Source organism: Protopterus annectens, chromosome 15.part0 (assembly GCF_019279795.1).
Source record: "Protopterus annectens isolate FY-2018-M chromosome 15.part0, PAN1.0, whole genome shotgun sequence".
Lineage (NCBI taxonomy): Eukaryota > Metazoa > Chordata > Ceratodontiformes > Protopteridae > Protopterus > Protopterus annectens.
Window position 1 is genome coordinate 421,308,619 of NC_056749.1, and position 22,220 is coordinate 421,330,838.

Here is a 22,220-nt window from a genome sequence, read left to right on the forward strand (position 1 = left end):
AGGGACGCTGTCCTATATGTAAGAATGAAGGCGAGATAGGACTACAGAAAATAAAGAAGTTATGTACTCACCATAATGTTCCATGTTTGTAGTCCATCTCGCCCTTCATTCTTACGAACCCACCCACCTACCCCCATCCTGAAAGGATCTGGAGACAGGATAGTCTTACCTTGGTAGGGTGGAGACCTTTCTTTCTGGATAACCTAACCTTTGTCTATCTGTAGTTTAGCAGCAAACAAGATCTGGGGATTATACTAGTGCACTATGGGGTACCTACCTAGCCACGAGCCAACTAAGAGACTTTGAGCTTTGCTTTGTAATAGGCCGAGTCGGAGCCGAGGATCGGCTCCGAACCCATATGTAAGAATGAAGGGCGAGATGGACTACAAACATGAAATGTTATGGTGATGAAATAACTTCTTTTTTAGCTCGATGGTGGTCAGGAATATTCTTCCGTGAGACTTCCCAAGATTTAGGTAGCAGGGGACTCTGTCCCACAGTCAAGGACTAAGTGAAGATTGACAACATCAGATAAAGTTATGTTTTACCGTGTTGACAGTCTCACTTATCCTTGACATTCCCACCCCCTTCCCCCTGCCCTTCGGCTTCGTGTTGGATCGGTTCTCTCCAAAGATTGCATTTCATTTAAGAGACACAGACATGGTTCTGATCTGTTCTTTTTTTTTTTAATGTCTGCCACTATTGTTTGCGAACTCGATCTGAGATAATCTTGTGAGGAGCATTATGGGTGGAGCTTAGCTTGAGAGTTTTTGGAGGCGCGAGCTGGAATAACGGCTGAATCAGTTCTGAGGATCGGAACCAATCCCACAGCCAAGGATAAGTGAAGATCGACAACACAGATGGAACATTATGGTAAAACATAACTTTTTTTTTTTTGTGGGTCAACCAGATATTGTCATATGTAAGTACCAGGCAGTTGATCTGCAGACCATTTCAAGCCTAGGCAAAAAAAAAAAAAAAGAAATATATTCAGAATTTCTCTCTACCTCAGGGAGGGCAAGAAAAGATAGACCAGGAGAGAAGTTGAGACTCCTCATCCAGTTTTCTAGGTTTACCTTGAAATTTGTTCCAGAAGTTTGGAATATGAATGTATCACACCAACATGTCTTATTTACCTGTTGATGAAAGTTTAGTTCCTTTAACTGAGTATTTGATGTACCATGAGTTCTGCGAAGGGATAGGAGACCAAATAGGGTTGGATCTTTCATAGCACAAAAGGCTAGCTATATCTCCATGGAGGAGTCTGTAAGAAACAGTGCAGAGAACAGGCTGCCAGTATCTCTTGATAACTTAATGTTTTTGAGCTACCAAAAACAATGTTTTTATATGGGTATTTCATCACAAGGTTTGTTTTTAAACTTTTCAATATCTTGTTGTGGATAGGGATTGCCTTATTAATACAACTATTTAAGCGGGAGTTGAAGTGAGAAGTATAGGTAACAGCTTTAGCAATTGAGTTTATAGGTTATGAGTCTTTGAGGTCTGGCAAGTTGTGTGATATTTTTAGATAAAATACATACCAAAAGGTGCATTACATTCACTTGGATCTGATAAGATATGAGTAAAGTGGAATTAAGACTTCTTTGGATCAGCTGAAGATGGCTTTGGAAATTAGATGGGCAAGACAAAAGGCTTTCTGAACTACTGTGGAGATATGATGGTCAAATGATAAGGAATTATTAAAAAGAGTATCTGCGGTGGTGGTGCTGCGGTAGCATTGTCGCCTCACAGCAAGACATTGTCCCGTTCGATTCTCAGCTGGAGCGTCTTCTGTGGAGACATGCGTGAATGGGCATACCTTCATTGAAGGTTGTGCATTAGGGCCGGCAACTCAGCACGTAAAAATCAACTGCCAATCATTAGCGGACTGGAGTTTCGCTGTGGCGACCCCTAACCAGGAAAAAGCCGAAAGACACACACACACATCCCTTACAACACTGTCTGATTTGAGGGGTGCTTCTCTTATGTTTTGTTTACCAAAATGAACTATGCTTCATTTTCTACATTTAATTTGAGACCATTTTCCATGCCCATTTGTTAACATGGTCAAAGCCATGTTGGAGCAACTGTGAGTAGATTGAATAACAACCCCTAATTTACAGACATCTGGAAACTTAGTTAATCATAGGCCAGAAGTGCTGACCTGAGGATCTGAGAAATATATGCCAAATTGGAAATGGCCTAAAACTGAGCCCTGTAGTACACCACTGTTATTTTTGCTTTCAGATGTTGCGCCTGCTACTCTAACCACATAGGTTCTGTCTGACAACCAGTTAGCCATCCATCGTTCAATATAAGGATTTATATTCAGATTTACAAGTCTGTCAATAATGCCTGCATGAGGAATAGTGTCAAAGGCCTTCGCCAGGTCTAGATAAGCTATATGCACCGCATAACTATTATCTACTGCTTCAGTTAATTTTTCAAATAAATTAATGAGGTTAAAGAGGTAGGACCTGCCTTTGATAAAGCCAAATTGACAAGGGTGCAGGGTTAAGAGATTTTCAATGTCTTAATAAAATCTAAGTTAATATTCTCTATAGCCTTACATATGAGGCTAGTAAGACTAATGGGTCACTACTCTCCAGGGTCCATGGTTGGGCCATCATTGTGTAATGGCATTACAGTTGCTGTTTTCCCAGCTTCAGGAATTTAACCAGTGGAGAGGTTTTAGGCCTGGATTCAGAAAGACCATATTTGGCTCTGATAATCAGGCAACCTGGTATGTTTCAGGGCCCATGAATGAAGTATTTTTAGTTTTAAAACGGCTGAGAGTGCTTGTTCCATAGTAACTAAAGGGGGTGGCTGGGATTGTAGAACCTGCAGGATAGCTATAAATGCTGATGGAATAAAATTTGCACAAAATTTGTTAACTAGGATATTAGCTATTTCATTTGGGTTAGAGGGTGTAGTGTTATTGCAGACTAGCTCTAGACACAGTTGGGTGTTTGTTCTTAATTACCTGACATGGTGAAAGAAAGATTTGCTGTTATTTTTGGCTTTAGAGGCAATTCTAAGTTCATACTCAACTTTGAGCTTCATAATGGTTCCCTTAAACTCTTTAATGAATAAAACAAAATCCATGTCAGCAGAACCAGGAGCAAAGAGTCCAATATTAAGTGTTTTATTAACATCCACTTTTCGTTCAAGAAAACTGAACTTCTTCAGACAAACATCAAAAGGTAACAAATGTAAAAAAACTCCTTAAATACACAATTAACAACACATGGTACATTTGAATGGACCAACCAACTGGTTAAAACTCACTGACATCAATATGTGGGAAAAAGCTGATCTCAAAGCTTCTTAAAGTGCTACTGCATACAAAAGTCAGATCTTTACAAATTGTGTTTTGAAATCAAACAACTGACCAAAATAAAATGAAAAATTATCAATGAAAATGTGTCTAAACATAAAATGTTTAAAACCAAGAAAAACGAAACATAATAAATGGAACCGATTTAATGACAAAAAATAATAAGTAGAACATAAAAAATAATAAGTCATAAATGAGGAATAAAAATAAAAAATAATAATAAAATTACCTCTGCATACTTCTGAGTTTCAAAATGCAAGCTAAACTTACTCTGTCGTTAAGACCTGGAGGTCTATATGAACAGAGTTTCAGCTGCCTCCTGTATATAAAACTAGGCAAAGTACCAAACCTGGCTTGTACGGCATCGTCACACCAGAAAATACTCCAGTTCTTGACAAACACCTCCTTGAATAAGTGAATCTCAGCACTATAATTAGTGATGAAAGAAATAGAAGTGTCTACTTTCTTGTTGTCTACAAAGACTTCAGGTGGAACTAGAGGTGAATGTTCTAGTGGACAACTTGTGAACAAACTGCTTTGTAAAATAGGTTTATAAACACCCCCATACCTTTTAGTCTGGACCTCAGTAACCATGTCATGAATAAACTTGTCTGGGTAACCTCTGTGTAGGAACAATCCCTTAATAAACTCACATTCTTCTAAAAAGGGTTCATCGTCAGTTACCATTCGAGCAGCGCGCACAAGTTGCCCTTTGACTACCCCTCTTTTTTGGTGCCTTATAAACAGGAGGGGTGATAACCTCAAACGGATACTAGAAACAAAAAAGGACACTCTTGTTAGAGTAGAGGGCACTTTCAAATGTGAGAGTTGCAACATGTGCAGGCACATTGCCACTGGTTCGAGATTCAAAATTGCTGTCTCTTCTTTCTCCACAGTTGGTAGATTCAACTGTAAGTCTCGATCGGTTGTTTATTTAGCTTGCTGCCAGTCTTCCCCAGCGTTTTATGTGGGCAAGACTGACAGAGGTTTTAACGAAAGAATCTATGAGCATTTATATTGTATTAGGAAAAACAAGTGTGAAAACGCTTTGGCGAAACATGTTAATGACCACCCTCAGCACAGTTTTACTTTTAGGGTGTTAGGACATGTTCCCTTTGACATCAGGGGGGGTCCTTTCCAACTATTATTAGAGCGCCTAGAAGTGATTTGGCAGCTGAAACTCTGTTCATATAGACCTCCAGGTCTTAACGACAGAGTAAGTTTAGCTTGCATTTTGAAACTCAGAAGTATGCAGAGGTAATTTTATTATTATTTTTTATTTTTATTCTTCATTTATGACTTATTTTTTATATTCTACTTCTTATTTTTTGTCATTAAATCGGTTCCATTTATTGTTTTGTTTTTCTTGGTTTTAAACATTTTATGTTTAGACACATTTTCATTGATAATTTTTCATTTTATTGTGGTCAGTTGTTTTATTTCAAAACACAATTTGTAAAGATCTGACTTTTGTATGCAGTAGCACTGTAAGAAGCTTTGAGATCAGCTTTTTCCCACATATTGATGTCAGTGAGTTTTAACCAGTTGGTTGGTCCATTCAAATGTACCATGTGTTGTTAATTGTGTATTTAAGGAGTTTTTTTTACATTTGTTACCTTTTGATGTTTGTCTGAAGAAGTTAAGTTTTCTTGAACGAAAAGTGGATGTTAATAAAACACTTAATATTGGACTCTTTGCTGCTGGTTCTGCTGACATGGATTTTGTTTTATTCATCTTAGTTTGTTTCAACTTTTGTCCCTTAAACTCTTTGACAGTTTGCTTTAGTGTGCTCTTAAAGGAGGTAGAATGAGACCTATAAGCATTATGCAGTTTCTTTCTCTTATGTAATTTATTTATATGGGTATTTCATCACAAGGTTTGTTTTTAAACTTTTCAATATCTTGTTGTGGATAGGCCTTATTAATACAACTATTTAAGCGGGAGTTGAAGTGAGAGGTATAGGTAACAACTTTAGCAACAACATCCTTCAGAAGAGAATTACAGCAGAATTTATTTAAGTCATCAAGTAACTGAAGGTTTGCTTTAGAGAAATCCCTAAACACGGCTATTTGCACGGGAAGTGCCACCAGTTTTAAGGAAAAAGGTCACTAATCAAGATCTGATTTAGCAAGACATAATGATACATATGGAGATGTGCAAGAAGCGTTCATATTTGTAAGGACTTCATCCAAGATATTGTAGCCCCTAATAGGATGGTTATTTATGAAAGAGTTAGCACTTATAATATCAAGGAGGAGCTGAACATGCCATGCACTGGCAGTGTAGGTCAGGCAGTTTTTTGATGGTAGTTGGAAATCCCCCTGTAGAAAGGTCCACGGTTTTATGGGAATTTCACCTAATGCATTAAGATACCTTATTATGCTCAGAAAGGGACATAGAGGATATTCTATAGCTAGCTATGAAGTGATAATTAATCTTGTTTAGGATGATTTGGACATCTAGTTCACATGTGATGTCCCAAAGAATCGATCATGAGGTGATGATATCCTTAATAAATGCTGATACTCCCCCACATTTGCAAGTGGGTCTGAAGAAGTGATGGGCATTATACCCAGGAATAGATGGAGTACTTTCACTGCTCTGAAACCGTGTTTCTGTAAGCACACATATATGAATGTGTTCAAGTTGCACAAGAGCCTCAAGTTCAGGCATTTTTTTTTGTCTCAAGACTTTTGGCACTGAGTAGAGCCACATTAATGTGTTCCAGAAAAATAATTTACTAGGTTGGAATGTCCATCAGATGGAGTCTGCCTTAAAACGGCACTCTGGGGACAGCAAAGGTTTTTAGTCAGAATGCGAAAACCTTGGTAAGATAGGTGCAGGCAAAGCAAGAAGACCTGTCAGCCATCTCATACCAAACTGACACACACTGGATCCCCCTAGAATGACACTAATTATTTAAGCCAGTTGTCTTGTCTTTGAATCTCAGTATAATTCTGGGTGATGGCAAAATACCACTCAAGACCAGTCTCTTTCCTGCCTCAGACACAAGCATAGCAAGATCAATCATAGCCTTTTGCATATCCCTCTGGGTAGAGTGTTTAAAGTTGTTCACCCCTACATGGACCACTATCAGGTCATAAGCATGTTTGTCAGGATGGAGGAATCTAAGAGCCCTCATTACATCCTGGATCCTGGCTCCAGAAAGACAACTATCACCGTATTCTTATCCAGCCTGGTGAGCGTAGTGTCTGTATGCCTTACAATATAGTCACCTATTACTAAAACATTACTATGGTTTGATGCAGTCTCAGTGGACCATAAGGGCTTGAAGTCTGCACCCTTGTGACTCTTAGAAGTATGCATCTTAGCTGTGGGTGTGAAGTGATGGAGATGGGTGAGTTGCTGTTTATACTAATGTTTGAGGTTTCTTAGTCTTTAGTCTGAGAGATATGTGCTGTGCTTACTGAATATGTTCTGAGGTTAGAGGGTAGCCCCAAAGTTAAGAAAATGCTTACATCTCTCCCATACTGAATCATTGTGAGGTAGCAATAAAGAGTTTTCAGTAAGCTTGAGGCAATTACTACACTTCAAAATACCTAACACTATCAGGCTGGCTACAGAAGGGGAAACAGTTGACTGACTTTCCATATTGTCCAGTACAGATGAAGGGGTGTAGAATAGGTTAAAAAGAAGATAACCGGGCTCGAAAAAAGTGATAAACTAGGATATGGCTGAAGGATTAAAAAAAAAAAACATGAGCTATGACTACTGTATTAGTTGTAGTGTGTAAAAAAGAAATGTGAAAGTGACAGACTATGTATGGTCATTAAGGAAATCAGTAACAGTGGCAAATTCAACTAAATAGCTTTACCCAGTAGGCTAATGTGTTTTCTACGTAGCCAGTAAAACAATAAACAGTAGGTTGTCTAACTCAGTGGATCCAGATGCAGTAACTGTAATAGCTGCAGATAATACTGCACTTGAAACTACTCATTTAGATCATCTTAAATAATGCCAGTAGTAACAGTACCAAAGCAATAAGGTGCAGATGTTCATGTTTCACTGTTGCAGTCCTAACCAATGGGTTATCTGGCTCCTGGTAGTCCTCGATCGGCCAGAATACCAAAGGTAAGTAAAAATGACAGACTGTCATCGGTTGTAAAGGGCGTCCGATACAAAAGGAGGCAGCCAACGTCACTTCCTCAGTCTTCCTTGCCACGGAGCACGAAGCAGAAGCGTTTCTTACACGAGTGCCGGTCGGCAGTTTACCTTTTTTGTTTCCGACTACAAAGTTGAAGTCAACTACAGCTAAGTACCTCGTTGGGGATCCTCTTTTCTTGCCTTAACTAATGTCAGAAGAGCACCAAGGAACCGTAGATACTGTTTTTTAATATAATAAAAAATATAAAATCATCCAAAATGAACCATGTTAAGCGCTTTCATCATATTAAAATGACTTCATCAAAAATAACTGCTCAGAATTACAATCCACATTTAAATAATCTCCCAAAAGTCACTGCACATCAATTAATGCACTAATTAATCAACGTTTGAACATTTAAAGCACCACATTCTGAAAATTTGTTTATATCAGATACAGTTCTCCTAATATTCATGCACTTTTCATATTGTGTTCACATATATTTTCACATACTTCATATTTATACAAAAACTTTTATCTAAAAACTATGCATAAAATTGCATTCAGCTTAAAAGTGTGTTAGTTTTGTGCATTGTTCAATTGAATGAACTCAACCTACATGAAATAAAAACTATATTCATTATCTGATTTGATTAGCCCTTTCCTTTAAAACTGAAAATATACATATATGATCATTTAATCCAGGATGGAAATTTGCAGCCAACCTAAGCTGCCACATTAATTCCTTTTTATATAAGTGATTTTTCCAGTCTCCCCCCCTCACATCCAGGTTCACTATATCTACAAGGGCAAATTTAAAGCCAGTATATTCATTGCAAACCTGACTATGCCTATAGAGGGCATTGTTTTCCTTCTGATGTTTAATTTCATATAAATGCTCATATATTCTACATTTCAGGGCTCTCTCTGTTTTCCCAATATAAAATCCATCACAGGTGTTACATAATGCAATATAAACTATTTTGTTGGTATAACAGTTCCCTTTCCTTAAGTATATAACACTACCAATTCTATTTGTTAAGGTTACCGAAGGTACCTGAAGGATGTACCCACAATAAGAACAACACCCACAGGGTTTAGTAGTACCTCTGTCATGTATCCCATCTACTCTAATTTTTCCAAATTTAATTTAATGTTGCTGCCAACCTTCATAGAAAAGATGGGTTTTCCCCCCACCTTATTGTATACCTCATTGTTTACCTTAAATATGCCCCAGTTTTTATACAAGATCGTTTGATCTGGTTAGACAGGGGACTATGTTGAATAACACACACTTGGTTATAGTTCCTATTGTTTCAATTCATAAGATTGTTCTGTTCCAAACTATTCCCTGTTTTGTCCATTCCATCAACAGTTTTACCCATCTTAGAACCAACTGTAGTGTATGCACTACCCAATAGGGGTTTATATCTCTTCCCCCATTCACCAAAATCCACCACAATAATGGGTTCAACTATATTAGATGGATACCCTCTCTCAAAGAACATATTTAAAAAAAAAATCCAGCCCTTTTATTACATCTTCTCTCTCCGAGGTCATTCTAGCCAACCTAATTGCCTGACCTTTCAATATACTTTTTTTCTGTTTTTTTAGGGTGGTGACTTAAATAATGTAGGTAGGCAGTACAAAATGTTGGTTTGCGGTATACATTAGATTTAAAACCTTGTATAGTCTTAGAGATCTTCACATCCAAAAAATTAGTCTCAAATTCATTAACATCATAAGTAAATTTCAGAAAGGTTGTTGTTTGATTCAAATATTCCATGAACAGGGTAATGTCTTCTTCCTTCCACAAAATGAAAATATCATCCAAAAATCTCTGAAATGTGAGTATATCAGCCCAAATTTTGCTATTAAACACCCATCGTAGTTCCCAGCCAAACAGAATCAAATTGGAATATAAAGGGGCACAGGTCACTCCCATGGCAACATCCCTGATTTGTTGGTAGTATTCACCCTCAAAATATATGAAATTATTATCGAAAACATGGGCCCCATAGAAATTTTCATTCCTATTGTATTATTTGTTTAGGCCTTGACCACGACGTTCCTAATTGTGATCTCTGTGCTTCCTTTAATCCGCGTACTGTTCATTGTTGGGCTAAGCTTTTAGCTAAACATTTTGGAGTTTGGCCTAAGTTTGTCGGTATGGTGTCCGCTGTTCTACAGGCTTCGGATATCCCCAAGAAACGTAAGGATAAGGACCGCGACAGGCTTCCAAAGGTCAAGTCCTTGGATGATGTTAAGTTGGTCGTCAGTCATGCGGTAGCCAGTGAGGCGCCTTTGCAGCCCCTGCAGCCCGCAGATTTTCAACCGCAGGCATCGGTTGAGACCATTTCAGAGGACCCCAGGACTCCGGCTTTCATTTTGCCTTCTGACCTTCCGCCTGTTGTCTCTTCAGCTGGATCCAGAGCCACTAAGCTGACGAGGCCTCTGTTCTTCGTTCAGACAGCAAGCTCATACCAACGACTTCGGCTGTAACTTCGGCGGTTGCCAGACCTCCCAAGTCCTTCAGACTTGCAGCTAAATCTTCCAGTCATAAGCCTGTGAAGAAACAGGCTCCAGTTTCCTCTCATTCCCCTCATTCTCAAATGGTTAAAATGGCTGATGACCTTTTGACTCTTATTAGGGGTTCACAGCCTCCTCCTTCAGAAAGAGGTAGGGATGTCTCTCCTGAGGCTTTGTCTTATTCAGGTTCTGATACTTCTAGCATTTCTGTTGATGAAGAGGAAGTTTCTCAGGCTTTCTCTCCTTTTGAGGATTCAGACGCAGAGGAAGTCCATCCCTTCTGCTTCTCCTCCAGAAGATTTCTGTTTTGATGATACTTTAAATACTCTCAGGGAACATTTTAAATGGGAAAGTCAGGATTATCCCCTTTCTTAGGAAAGGGTTAGGGAGTTTTTGGATTTGCCTCAGCATAAGGCTTTGGCTATTCCACCTGCGTTGGAGGTGGTTGATGATGTTTTTCTGGAAAATTCCTTGACTCCAAATTCGGTTCCTCCTGCTCCCAGGAAACCTGACAGGTACTATAGAGTCCCTGATTCTCATTTGTTTCTTTTCAGGAATCCGTTGGCTGACCCAGAGGTTATTTCTCAAGGGCCTAAAGAAGTTAAGGCCACTGTTACTAAAAATCCTGTTCCTTCTGACAGGGAATCTAGGAATCTTGATAGGTGGGGTAAAAAGGATTATACCTCTGCCACTCTTGCTATTAGGTCTACTAATTGCCTTTTTCTTATGCTGAAGTACCAGCAGCACACCTTGGAAGCTATTAAGTCTAGGATAGCAAGTGTGCCTCTGTTGGCGGAGAGTAAGGATATGCAGGATTTGCTGAATTCTACCAGTCTTGTCAATAAACATTCATTACATTGTGGTTTTGACATTCTAGAAGCCTCCTGTAGGGCTGGCTCTGTTATTAGAAGGCACGCTTGCCTCAGGGAGCAGTCCCTACCAGAGCCTGTCAAGGCTAAGCTTTTAGATGTACCTTTGTATAAGGACAGTCTGTTTGGCAACAAAGCAAAGGAAAATGCTCAAGAAGATGGAAGACCAGGCCAAGTCTATGCAGATAGTTAGACTTTCTACAAGTTCAGCCTCCTCGCTTTATCAGGAATTACCCTTCTAAGAGTTAGACGTTCCCTGATACCAGCAGACAGAACCGTTCTAGGACTAGAAGTTACAAATCTTCTAGGGGACAGGTGGCTACCCCTCAAAGGTCTAAGTGTTGGCAGGCTTCCTCTTCCAAGGTGGGAAAGTCTAAGCCTGCATCTCAGTCTAAACATTCTCAATGACTCTGTCCAACTTCTGCCTGCTCGGAGAGTCCTTTAGGGGGGAAGGTTGGCCCTTTTTGCAAATTGTCTGGGCCACCATCACAGACAAATGGGTACTCAGAACTGTATCCCTAGAACACAAGTTTTCTTTCCACACCTTTCCGGTACCCAAAGGATTGCCGGACGCTCCTCCAAACCAAAGGGCAGAAGTAGAAAAGCAAATTTGTCTCTGTTACATCTGGGAGCAATAGAATCAGTTCCTGCTCAGCAGGTAGGCCAGGGTTTCTATTTCAGACTTTCCCTAGTTCCAAAAAAAAGAAGGCACCTGGCATCCTATCCTAGATCTATCCATACTGAACTCTTTCTTGATAATTCCAAAGTTTAAAAAGCTCATTCTGCATCAGTTTCTGCTAGTGTTAGAAAAGGATTCCCGGCTGGTAACGTTGGATCTCAAAGAAGCTTATCTGCACATTCCTATCAGGGAAAGTTGCAGGCAATACCTTCGTTTCAGGGTGGGCAAGCAACATTATCAATTCTCTGCACTGCCCTTTGGCTTATATACTGCTCCCAAAGTTTTCACAAAGTGCCTGGCTCCAGTCATTGCTTTTTGCAGGCAGAAGAAAATTCAGATTTATCCATACTTGGACGACTGTCTAATTCAAGCAAATTCTCAGGAACAGCTGTTAAAGGATCTAGAATTTGTAAAGACTCTTCTCTCTTCCCTGGGTTACACTCTGAACGAGGAAAAATCAAAAATGGTGCCATCCAAAGAGATAACATTCCTGGGACTGAGTCTGAACACAGCCGCCCAGATGATATATCTCACCAGGAGAAGCAGACAACTCTTTGTTTACTTCAAGGACTTGGCAAGCCTGTCCCAGCTCCCTGCAAGTTCTGGGATTCTCATGATTCCATATGCAAGACTGCATATGAGGAAATTGCAATGGTACCTCAAGAACATTTGGTGCCAATGCTCACGGGACCTGGATGTGATGATTCCTCTGCTTCCATGTCTGCAGGCAGAGTTTCTATGGTGGGCAACAGCCTGTCTACAGAACAAAGGCATACCTTTTCGCCCACCCCTTGCCACTCAAGTTCTTACCACATACTCATCGGACTATGCCTGGGGGGGCTCACCTGGATGGCAGATGCATACAGGGAAGTTGGAATGCACAACAGATGCACCTGCACATACATTTAAAGGAGTTGATGGCAGTCCAGCAGGCTTTACTAGCTTTCAAGCATCTTCTTTCTCCAGGGACTGTGCTTGTCAGAACAGACAACACCACAGTCATGTGGTACATCAACAAGCAGGGAGGGACTCATTCTTACCTCCTGTGCAGACAGAGCATGTGTCTTTGGTCCATAGCAGCATCCCTGGGCCTCCATCTCCTCAGTTTCTTCCAGGAATGCTCAATGGTTTGGCAGACCAGTTGAGCAGACAGACCCTGGATTCTCACGAGCGGCAGCTGAACAGAGCAGTTTTTTACAGCATCATTCAACGTTGGGGCACTCCTCAAGTGGATCTTTTCTCCTCTCTAGACAACCATCTTCTACCTCTTTTTTGCACCAGACAGCATCACAGCAGAGCCTGGAAAGTGAATGCTCTGTCCTTCCCTTGGATGCTGCTGTCAGTTTATGCCTTCCCTCTTCTTCCTCTTCTTCCCAGAGTATATTTGAAGACCAAGGACTATTCTCATAGCTCCAGACTGGCCCAGACAGCATTCGTATCTACTGCTTTGCAGTCTCTCCCAATTTCCTCTTTGGCATCTTCCTCTGAAGCCGGATCTTTGGGTTCAGGAAGGGGGAAACATTCTACATCTTTATCTTTAGTCTCTCCAATTTGGCAGCATGGCTCATTGTATGACTCCATCCTTTTCTTCGTCCCTTTCCCAGCAGGTGGTTGACGTGCTGAGGGAGGCCAGAAGGCCTAGCACTAGAAGTCTTATGCTGGCAAATGGGAAAGATTCTCTCATTGGATGCAGGCTAGAGGGGAATCTTCTTCTCAGCCTACCCTTCCTCAGATCCTGGAATACCTGACTGATTTGCTTCAGCGTGGTCTTTCTTTTTCAGCAACCAACACAGCAAACCAGAATGATAAGAAAAACGACAACAGGAACCAGATCCAAAAATGTATTACACTTAGCGCCTCGGCCACTACAGCCTTCAAAGAGCACATTTTTTTTTATTAGAACCTTCCCCTGTATATATACCCCTTAAAACACAATTAATTAATAAAACAATTACATCAGTTAATTGCAACAGATTAAAGCAAACATTTCCAATTGATTTCTTTATTCAACTCCCTTGGTATAAAAGTATACAATTTTAAAATAAACAGTTTCTTTATATACTAATATATTTTTAATCAATCTTTCATCACCCTTTCTTACAAAAACTTTTTCTAAAATTGTTGCTTGTAACAAGCTACTATCACCATGATGATTCCTGGTCTTTCTTTTTCCTCTATCAAGATCCATGCTTTAGCCATTTCTGCTCTTTGTTCTTTTGAACAACCCATTTTCTCTCATCCACTGATGAAAATGTTTCTCAGAAGTGCTTGCAACTTAAGACCTCCCAGAAGGGCGCCTACTCCAGCCTGGGATCTTAATTTTGTTCTAGAGAAACTCACTCTTCCTCCTTTTGAGCCAGCTGCCACTGCAGATTTAAAGTTTTTCTCATGGAAGACTGCCTTCCTCTTGGCTATAACTTCAGCAAGAAAAGTTTCGAAGCTGCATGCTTTGATGGCTGTGGAGCCTTTTCTTATTTTCCATGCAGATAGGGTCTCTCTGAGAGCCAACCCCTCCTTTATGCCTAAGGTGGTGTCTAGCCTGACTCTTAATCAGTCCATACGCCTTCCTAATCCTTGAAATAGAGGTGAAAGAATCCTACATTCTTTTGATATGCATAGGCAGCTCAGGTTTTTCCTGGACAGGACTAATTTGCCCCTGGAGCCCTGGGCAAGGCTATTTCTAAATGGATTACACATTGTATTACTTTTTGTTATTCCGTTCATGGCAAGGTTCCTCCTCAGGGGGTTAGGACCCACTCAACTAGAGTAGCTTCCACTTCTGCAGCCTTTTTAAGGGGTGACCCTACTAAAGACATTTTGAAGGCTGCCACATGGTCTTCTGTTCACACTTTCACAAAGCATTATAATTTGCCTTTCTTTTCAAGAACCAGGGCAGGGTTTGCCACTGCTGTCCTTCAGGGCATTATCTCCAATCCTTGATTCTGTTGGTTCCTCCTCCCTTTTCTCTGGGCTTTGGTAATCAACCCATTGGTTAGGACTGCAACAGTGAAACACAAAGAACATAGTACAGTTGTGTACACACCATAAATTTAGATGTTCGAGTGTATTCATTGTTGCAGTCCTGGTTTCCTTCCCCCTTTTCCTAAGGTACAGGCTAAATTTGGTATTATTTGCCAAAATGGCTTTTTGTTTAAGCCTTGTTTTCTGGGGGCTTGTGATTGTTATGGCAAGAAAGATTGAGGAAGTGACGTCGGCTGCCTCCTTTTATATCGGACGCCCTGATGTCCTTTACAACCGACGTCAGTTTTACTTACCTTTGGTATTCTGCCCGATCGAGGGCTACCAGAAGCTGGATAACCCATTGGTTAGGACTGCAACAGTGAATACACTCCAACATCTACATTTATGGTAAGTGTACACAACTGTACTTTGTGTAGTATTATTTAAACTTAATATCACTACAGTCAGCAAATCAAAAGTGAATATCAGTACAGTACCAAGGACAAAAAAGTATAATGCTATTTAAACCCAACAGCATGACTGTAGAACAAAAGTGTTAATTTCAGCAGTGTGTTCATGAAAAGTGCAGTTAGTTAACTAATAAGAGGCAATGATTTCTCTGTTTAAAATAAGGCAATATAAAAATCAGTCACAGTAGTACAACAAGGTTGTGAAAAAGGCATTTACATTTATATTATACAGAACAAAGATGAAAGGTTTCCCTACCTGTTTTACATGTAATATGGTGAAGACTGTCGCGCTTGGCCAGCAACACATCAAACTGAGCAAACCTGGTATTTAAAGCCTGTAAGGCAATGCCCCTGCAGAAGCTGGCAAATCAAAATGCATCAATCACCAGTGCAGAAACTGGCCAATCAAAATCAAGCACTCCAATCTCTGTTGAACTAAAGCTCAGGTAGCTGTCACGTGGAAGTCTGTGCTCTCACCCAAGGCTGGAAGACTTCAGACCTGGTTCTTGGAAGCTGATGAAGTCTTTATAGTGTGATAAATCAGCAGGAACCCAGATGGAAAAGGGCTTTGTAGTCTTCTCCTTAAACCAAGTCAACCCAGGGTTTTTCCTTGTTTATCCCCTCCCCAAAAGGTCTCAACAAATTCCTCAGGCCTTTCTTAAGGAGTTTGCTCAAAGGGTTTCAAAGGGCAAGGAGTATGGAGTAAATGGGACAGAGAGAATGTAAACATCAAAGAAATGTAAGCCATGATCTGTGTTCTACAAGCATCATCTTTGGATTTTGGGGACTGTTCAAATCCTAACAGACATTAGAACAGTCATGTGGTATATCACAAATAAGGGGGAACAAAGTCTTTCCGCTTTTCCTGTCTTGCAGTGATAGTGAGGTATATAGCCATTCACCATATTTTTTTTTTCTTCAAGCTGTGTACATCCCTTTGGAACTGAATTCAGTTTGCAGACTGCTTGAGCAAGTCCAACTCAGACCTTCACAAATTTGACAATGAACAAAAATGTCTTCCTACAAACTGTCCACCAGTGGGGATCTCCCCAGACTGATCTACCTCCATCCTGAACTCTCAACTCAGACTTTTTTGCACCAGAATTCCATGGAAGGAAGTATAGAAAATGGATGTCTTCTCTTTTCCATGGAAGGAGAAATTTCTTTATGCTTTCTTCCTCTTTATTCTCATTCCAAAGGTTCTGAAGGCTCAGAAAATGCTGTTGGTAACTCACATTTGACCAAGTTAATGCCGCTTCTCCCTTCTTTTTCATCTAGCCAGGGTCAGTCACCACATTACCCCACAGCATGAACTTGCTCACATCATCTAAACCTAAGACACTCAACCTAACAGACTCAATGCTAGGCTTCTAATTCCTTTATTCTGAGGACATGCTATAGGTTGTAAAGTTGTCTAGCAAACTTGCAACAAGAAAATCTCATATTTTAACTGGAAGATATTTTTCTGTCTGATGCTATAACAGAAGACTGGGATCCTTTTTTTCATCCTCAAGCATTTGTGATTTTCTTAACTCACATCTAGCATACACATGTTAAAGAGCCCTTGTCAGCCACCAAATTGATGATCCTCCTTCAGGCCACAAGGTAAAAATTCCTGAAAGGTGTCTTACATGTCAGGCCTCACCAAAAATCTATTCCTCTCCTTTGGGACCAGAATTATTTTCTGAAAAGATATACTATTCTTCCTTTTGAAACTTTAAAATTCTTTATTTTTAGGGGTTTTAAATTGACATAGCTCTCATGTCATCTCCCCCTTTTCTGGCCTTTCTTAGCGAGACAGGGTGACCCTCAGAACTAACCATTCCTTTATGCCTGTAATGGTTACTGAAATGTCCCTAAATCAATTTAGACATCTTCGTCATTTTTCCCCTAATCCTCAAAATAAGGGAGAAAGAATTCTTCATTTGCTTGACTTTCAAAGACAACTAAGATTCTACCAGGATAAGAGAAAAAAATATCTGAAAGCCTGACCAATTGTTTATTTCTTTTGAAAGAAAGAAATGAGAGACTTTCTAAACAGAAACATATGTAGATGTTTTTTGTTTGTCATTTCTTTCTGCTGTTCCTTCCATGGTTAAAAAAAAAAAAAGCATATCCTACTGGAGTAGTAGCTTCTGGAGCATTTTCTAAGGGTCTACACACTAGATCTGCTAGGAGGCAGCTACCTGGTCCTCCATACGCACCTTTACCAAACATTGCAAAAGAAATGCTTTTTCTAGAGCCAGAATAGGGACTGCCAGAATCATCCTTCAGTATTTACTGGAAACCAGTTCTATCCTGCAAACCTCCTCCCTTTCTACCTAAAAGCTGTGGGAATTGTCCCATGAGTTAGCATTACTGCAACAGAGATCTAATGATAAACATGGTACAGTTCTGTAAGAACTTCCTGTAGTAGCAGACATTTGAATATATTATTGAACTGTGTGCAGCCTCCCTCTATTTCCTATTGTTCTCTTAATTTTCATCTTCCCTTCTAATCCTTGGCCAAAGTGGAATCCCTTTTTATTTACCACTCTTTTTTTTTTTCTTTTGGCTTTTATTTGTCCAAGTACCCTCTTTGACCATCAGCCTCAATCTTTTTTTCTGATGCAAGAAACCTCTGAGGATTTTCACACTTGTACATCCCTTGTGTATATGGCATAAGCAAAAGCTTCCTAAACTTTAGTAGAGTAGCCAAATGTACGGTCTACTTAGCATGATATGTCCCATGAGTTAGCATCATTTCAAACATGTACTGTTATTGTAAGTTCTTACACAGCTGTACTTCTTATGACGCGACCTGTGGCTAGAATGGATGCAGAAATTGTGGGTGCCATGCATGTATGTCTGTCTTTTCACCTAATGCATGTGTGCTTGAATGTCTGTGCAACAGGTAAAGACTACATGTTCTTTCTACTTTTTATGGGGAAGGCTAATTAGTGTAATGCTACAGTCTGTGTCTGTTCTGTGATAGCAGTGTGTAAGATGAGTCTCACTGTCAGCTGCTCTGTGTGTACGTGTACCTGCCTGATTGTAATCTAGTGCAGTTTGGTAATGTGTTTAACTGAAAAGTTCCTTGGTTCAGTAGAAGACTGAGAAGGAGTGGATTCACATGCCTCAAAGTCTTCCATAGGAAGCAGTCATTTCAGAATTAGCATGTTCTTCTTTTTTCGTAGGGTCCCCCTTCAAAAAGTCTTGGTAAAATTGTTGTAGTCAACTGTCCTAAACATGTAAAGCAAAGAACATGCTTCTCCTGTGGTGGTATTTCAAGGCACTTTTTTTTCACATTTCTTAAATCTTAGTGTGACACATACTGAAAATGAAAGTTGTTCTAAAGCTGTACTCTTGCATTTTAGCTAAAAATTGGTACATGTTAAGATAATGCTTGAGAGCTTCAGACAGAGAACATTTGTATATCATATTTAAATGACTTCTTTAATTCTTTTTCAGGTTCTTCTAGACAAAGTCCAGAGGAGTTGTAATAATGCTGACTTGTTGAAGTCTATTTCTGAAGTTCAGAAGGATGCAGAAATCACAAATTAATGAACTAATAAATTGTCCTGTACATTTTATTATAATGCAGAAAATTTTGTTTGTATGTTTATTTTGTATTAATAAATGCTGCACTTCAATTTTTTTATTATTTTAGTCCTGTGATATGTTATGCTTGTGATAAATTGTAGAATACTTGTAATTTTCTGGATTTGATCTCCACTGGAAGAAAAAAAAAACAGAGACTAAGTCTAAATGTCAAGTATGCAAATGATCTAGTGAAACCAGATTGATATTTTTATTGCTGTTCTGTCTTCCTTTGAGGAAAGAACACTGGAAAAATAATGTAGCATTGGTTTCTACTGTTATGCGGTTAGTAAAGGTTTTATCAATATTTGAGTGTTCCACATCTCTTTTTTTTTTTTTTTTTTGGGGGGGGGGTCTTCCCAACCCAACTATCCATTTCTATTTTTTTTTTTTGCTTTTGCTTTCAACATCTAAATGTGCAACTCAGAAACTCATTCAGAGTCCAGTGAGCGAATGGAATATGGGGAAGCTGTCCCTCCATATCACTGTTGCAGTATCGATAACCTAAGGGACCTTTTGCCAAGAATAGTCCAACCAGGATACCAAAGCCTTTAATGCTTATAAGTGTTGTATGTCACATGTGCACTTCCTATGCAAAGCGTAGGACATAAAGGTGATGCACACACAGAACTTCTTTGCCGCAAGTTCAAATGCCATTATTGAACATTGATCTGAACGCAATTTTGCTGTGCTGGTCTCCAAGCCATGTTCTGTTTTGCAGTTCATTTCCCCTTTCCCTAGGTCAGGTTCCCCTATCCCTCAATCCTTCCCTGTCTCTTCCAAACTGGTTAAAGGTTCATAGGTTGGTACTGAGCTATCTGCCTGAAGGCATATATTAGCCCAGCCACGTTGTGCAGTATTCACCGCCCGTTTAGTAGTTCCCTAGACCCTTGTACTAGCAGCTAGTACCCTTGGCCCCTATCTAGTAGTGCTGTTGGTGTGATCCCCGGTGTGAACTTTCTGTTACCCATCCACTCATCAAGGTTCCTCTTGAAGAGTGATAGTGAGGGGCTCTGCCTTATGTAGAGTGGGACCCTGTTCCATAGTAACTAACTAAAGATTGACAACAGACTCTTGGGTTCTGTCCATTATCCACCAGGGATATTTCATGGTTTGGAAATTCCTTTCTCCCTTTTTGGACATCCCTCAACCTCCTCAGGACAACTTCATCTTTTCCCAGAGATGCTCCATTATCGTTTTATCCAAGGTATCATTCAAGCTGTGCCTCCTGCCCAGGTAGGTAGGAGTTTTTATTACAGAATGTTTTTAGTTCCCAGAAAGGATGGCCCTTGGAGGCCAGTTCTGGATCTTTCCCAGCTCAACACCCTTATCAAGATTCCTTCCTTTTGAATGTTGTCTCTTCAAACTCTATTTCCCCTTCTTCTACCCCAGGCCTTTCTGGTCTCTCTGGATCTCAGAGATTGCCACCTTCATATCCCCAGCCGTATGCCTTTACAAAAAATGTTTACATTTCTCTGTTTCTTCCTTGCATTTTCAGTTCTCTGCCGCCCCAGTGGTACTCACCAAATGCCTTGCTGCTATCATTGCCTTTTGCAAGATGAGAGGAGTTCAGATCTTTCCCCAGCTGGATGATCTGCTCATTCAAGCTTTTCCCCCTGATGTTCTGCTTCAGGATCTCCAGTTTAATGTTTCTCTGTTACAGAGTTTGGAGTTCACCATACACTTCCAGAAATCAGCTCCAATGTGTTCAAAGGATCATATTATTCTCAGTTGCAAGCTTCAGACCACCCCCATGCCTGCTACAAAGGCCCTGTCTTTTACTGCCTTTTTCCTTTCACGGCTAGGAAGTTTCTCAGGGTCTTTGGGTTCGTGGCTTCCACCATTCCCATGTTTCTTGTGGCCAGGCTGCACATGAGACAACTTCAGTGGTACCTCAAGTCAGTGTAGCTCCAACTTTGCCACCCCCTGGACTTCCCAATACCATCCCCATCTCAAGCTTGTGCTTCAGAAGTAGATTCATCCACTTTCTTTCAACTCAGGGCTTCCTTTCCAGGCCTTAGTCCCAACTCAAAAGCTCTTTACAGATGCCTCAGATGGGATGGGGGGGGGCTGTTTTGGCTCTTGAGGTTCAGGGTCTCTGACCTGTTCATCAGAGGTCAGGCCACATCAATATAAAAGGGATGAGGGCTCTGCTTCCATCTCTTCATTCCCTCTTTCATCCTGGCTCCCTAAAAATTTTCACAGATAATACCATAGTGATGCAGTACTCCAATAAGCAGCAAGAGGTAGAAGGTCCTATCATCTTTGCAGACTACCTCTTCAGGCCTGGAATCTAGCTGTACAGTATCAAGTGACTTTTCAGGTAGTTCACATTCTCTCAGAGCACAGCCTAGTGGCAGACTGGTTGAGCAGGTCTGGCACACAAGCTCATGAATGGATGCTACACAGAGATATATTCCTGGACATTGTCCATCAGTGGGGTATTCCTCAGCTAGATCTTTTTGTCTCCCCTCTGAATAGGCAAATTTCTCTGTTCTGGAGTCCCAAGGCCTCTGGCTTGGAAAATGGATTCCCTGTCTTTTCTATGGAAGGGGATGTTTCTGTATGCCATCCTCCAGTACCACGAGTCTTGCACAAGATCAGGCAGGAATCTCCTAAAGTCTTGCTATTGACTCCCTTTTGGCCAGACAGAATTGGCTACCCCTTGGAGGTTCCTCTGGTTCTCTCTCATTTGTGTGATCTGCTCCATGCTGGTTTTGCATATTCTTAGTTAAAGCTCACCTGTCAGCAGTTTCTTCTTGTCTGCCCTTGACTCCTCCTCTGGCCTCTAGATTTGAGGTCAAGAAATTTCTTAAAGGCATCCTTCATATCAACCCTCCCAGAAAGCCTATTGTGCCTTCCTGGGGCCTTACATTTGTACTTGAAAATTTTACTAAGGCTCCTTTTGAGCCTCCTTTTTTAGCTTCCTTACAACATGGTACTTGGAAGGCTGTTCTTTTGGGTCTCACTCCAGCCAAGAGAGTGTCTGAACTTCAGACTGTCATGGCTGAACCCCCTTTCTTAATTTTCCACAGATACAGGGTGTGTCTTCATACTAACCCTTCTTTTATGCCCAAGGTGGTCAATGAGTTGTCCCTTAATCATTCTATTCATCTGCTTTCCTTTTTTCCTTCTCTGCAGTCTTCCATTGAAAATATTCTTTGCACCTTGGATTTGCATAGACAGCTCAGATATCATTTGGATAAAACTAAAGTTATTCGCAAATCTGAACAGCTTTTTGTATCCTTTCATACCAGGTCTTCGGGTTTTACTGTTTCTAAGCAAACCATGTCTTCCTGGATTTCTAAGGCCATTTCTTTTTGTTATTCTTTTCATGCTAAATGTTTTTCTCATCAGTAAAGGCTCATTCTACCAGGGATGTTGCCTTCTCTGGTGCTTTTTTTCAAGGGGCTGGATACCAGTTCCATCCTTGAGGCTGATACTTGGTCCTCTGTTCATACTTTTACTAAGCATCACAAGTTGGATATTTTTCCAGGGCTTTAGCTGGCTTTGTCAGGGCTATCCTGCATGGGTTTCTGGAGTGCTATCTTGTCCCAGGCTTCTTGAGGTTTTTGGCTATGAATCCTGCAACAGTGATATGGATGGACACAGTACAGTTGTGTAAAATCTTACCATAACAGTTGATGTCCTTCTCTTCACTGTTTTAGGATTTACTCCCTCCCTCCTGCCC

At 40.4% G+C, this 22,220-nt stretch overlaps 1 protein-coding gene across 1 annotated transcript in view; it reads left to right on the forward strand.

The window, feature by feature from the left end:
* Positions 1 to 18,582, forward strand: part of TTI2 (TELO2 interacting protein 2) — a 390,540-nt gene extending 371,958 nt beyond the window's left edge. Inside the window, exon 8 of the mRNA XM_044057161.1 lies at positions 18,401 to 18,582. Coding sequence (XP_043913096.1) covers positions 18,401 to 18,493 — 93 coding nt within the window. The 3' untranslated portion in view covers positions 18,494 to 18,582. The remainder of the gene's footprint in view (positions 1 to 18,400) is intronic.
* The last annotated feature ends 3,638 nt before the right edge of the window (positions 18,583 to 22,220 follow it).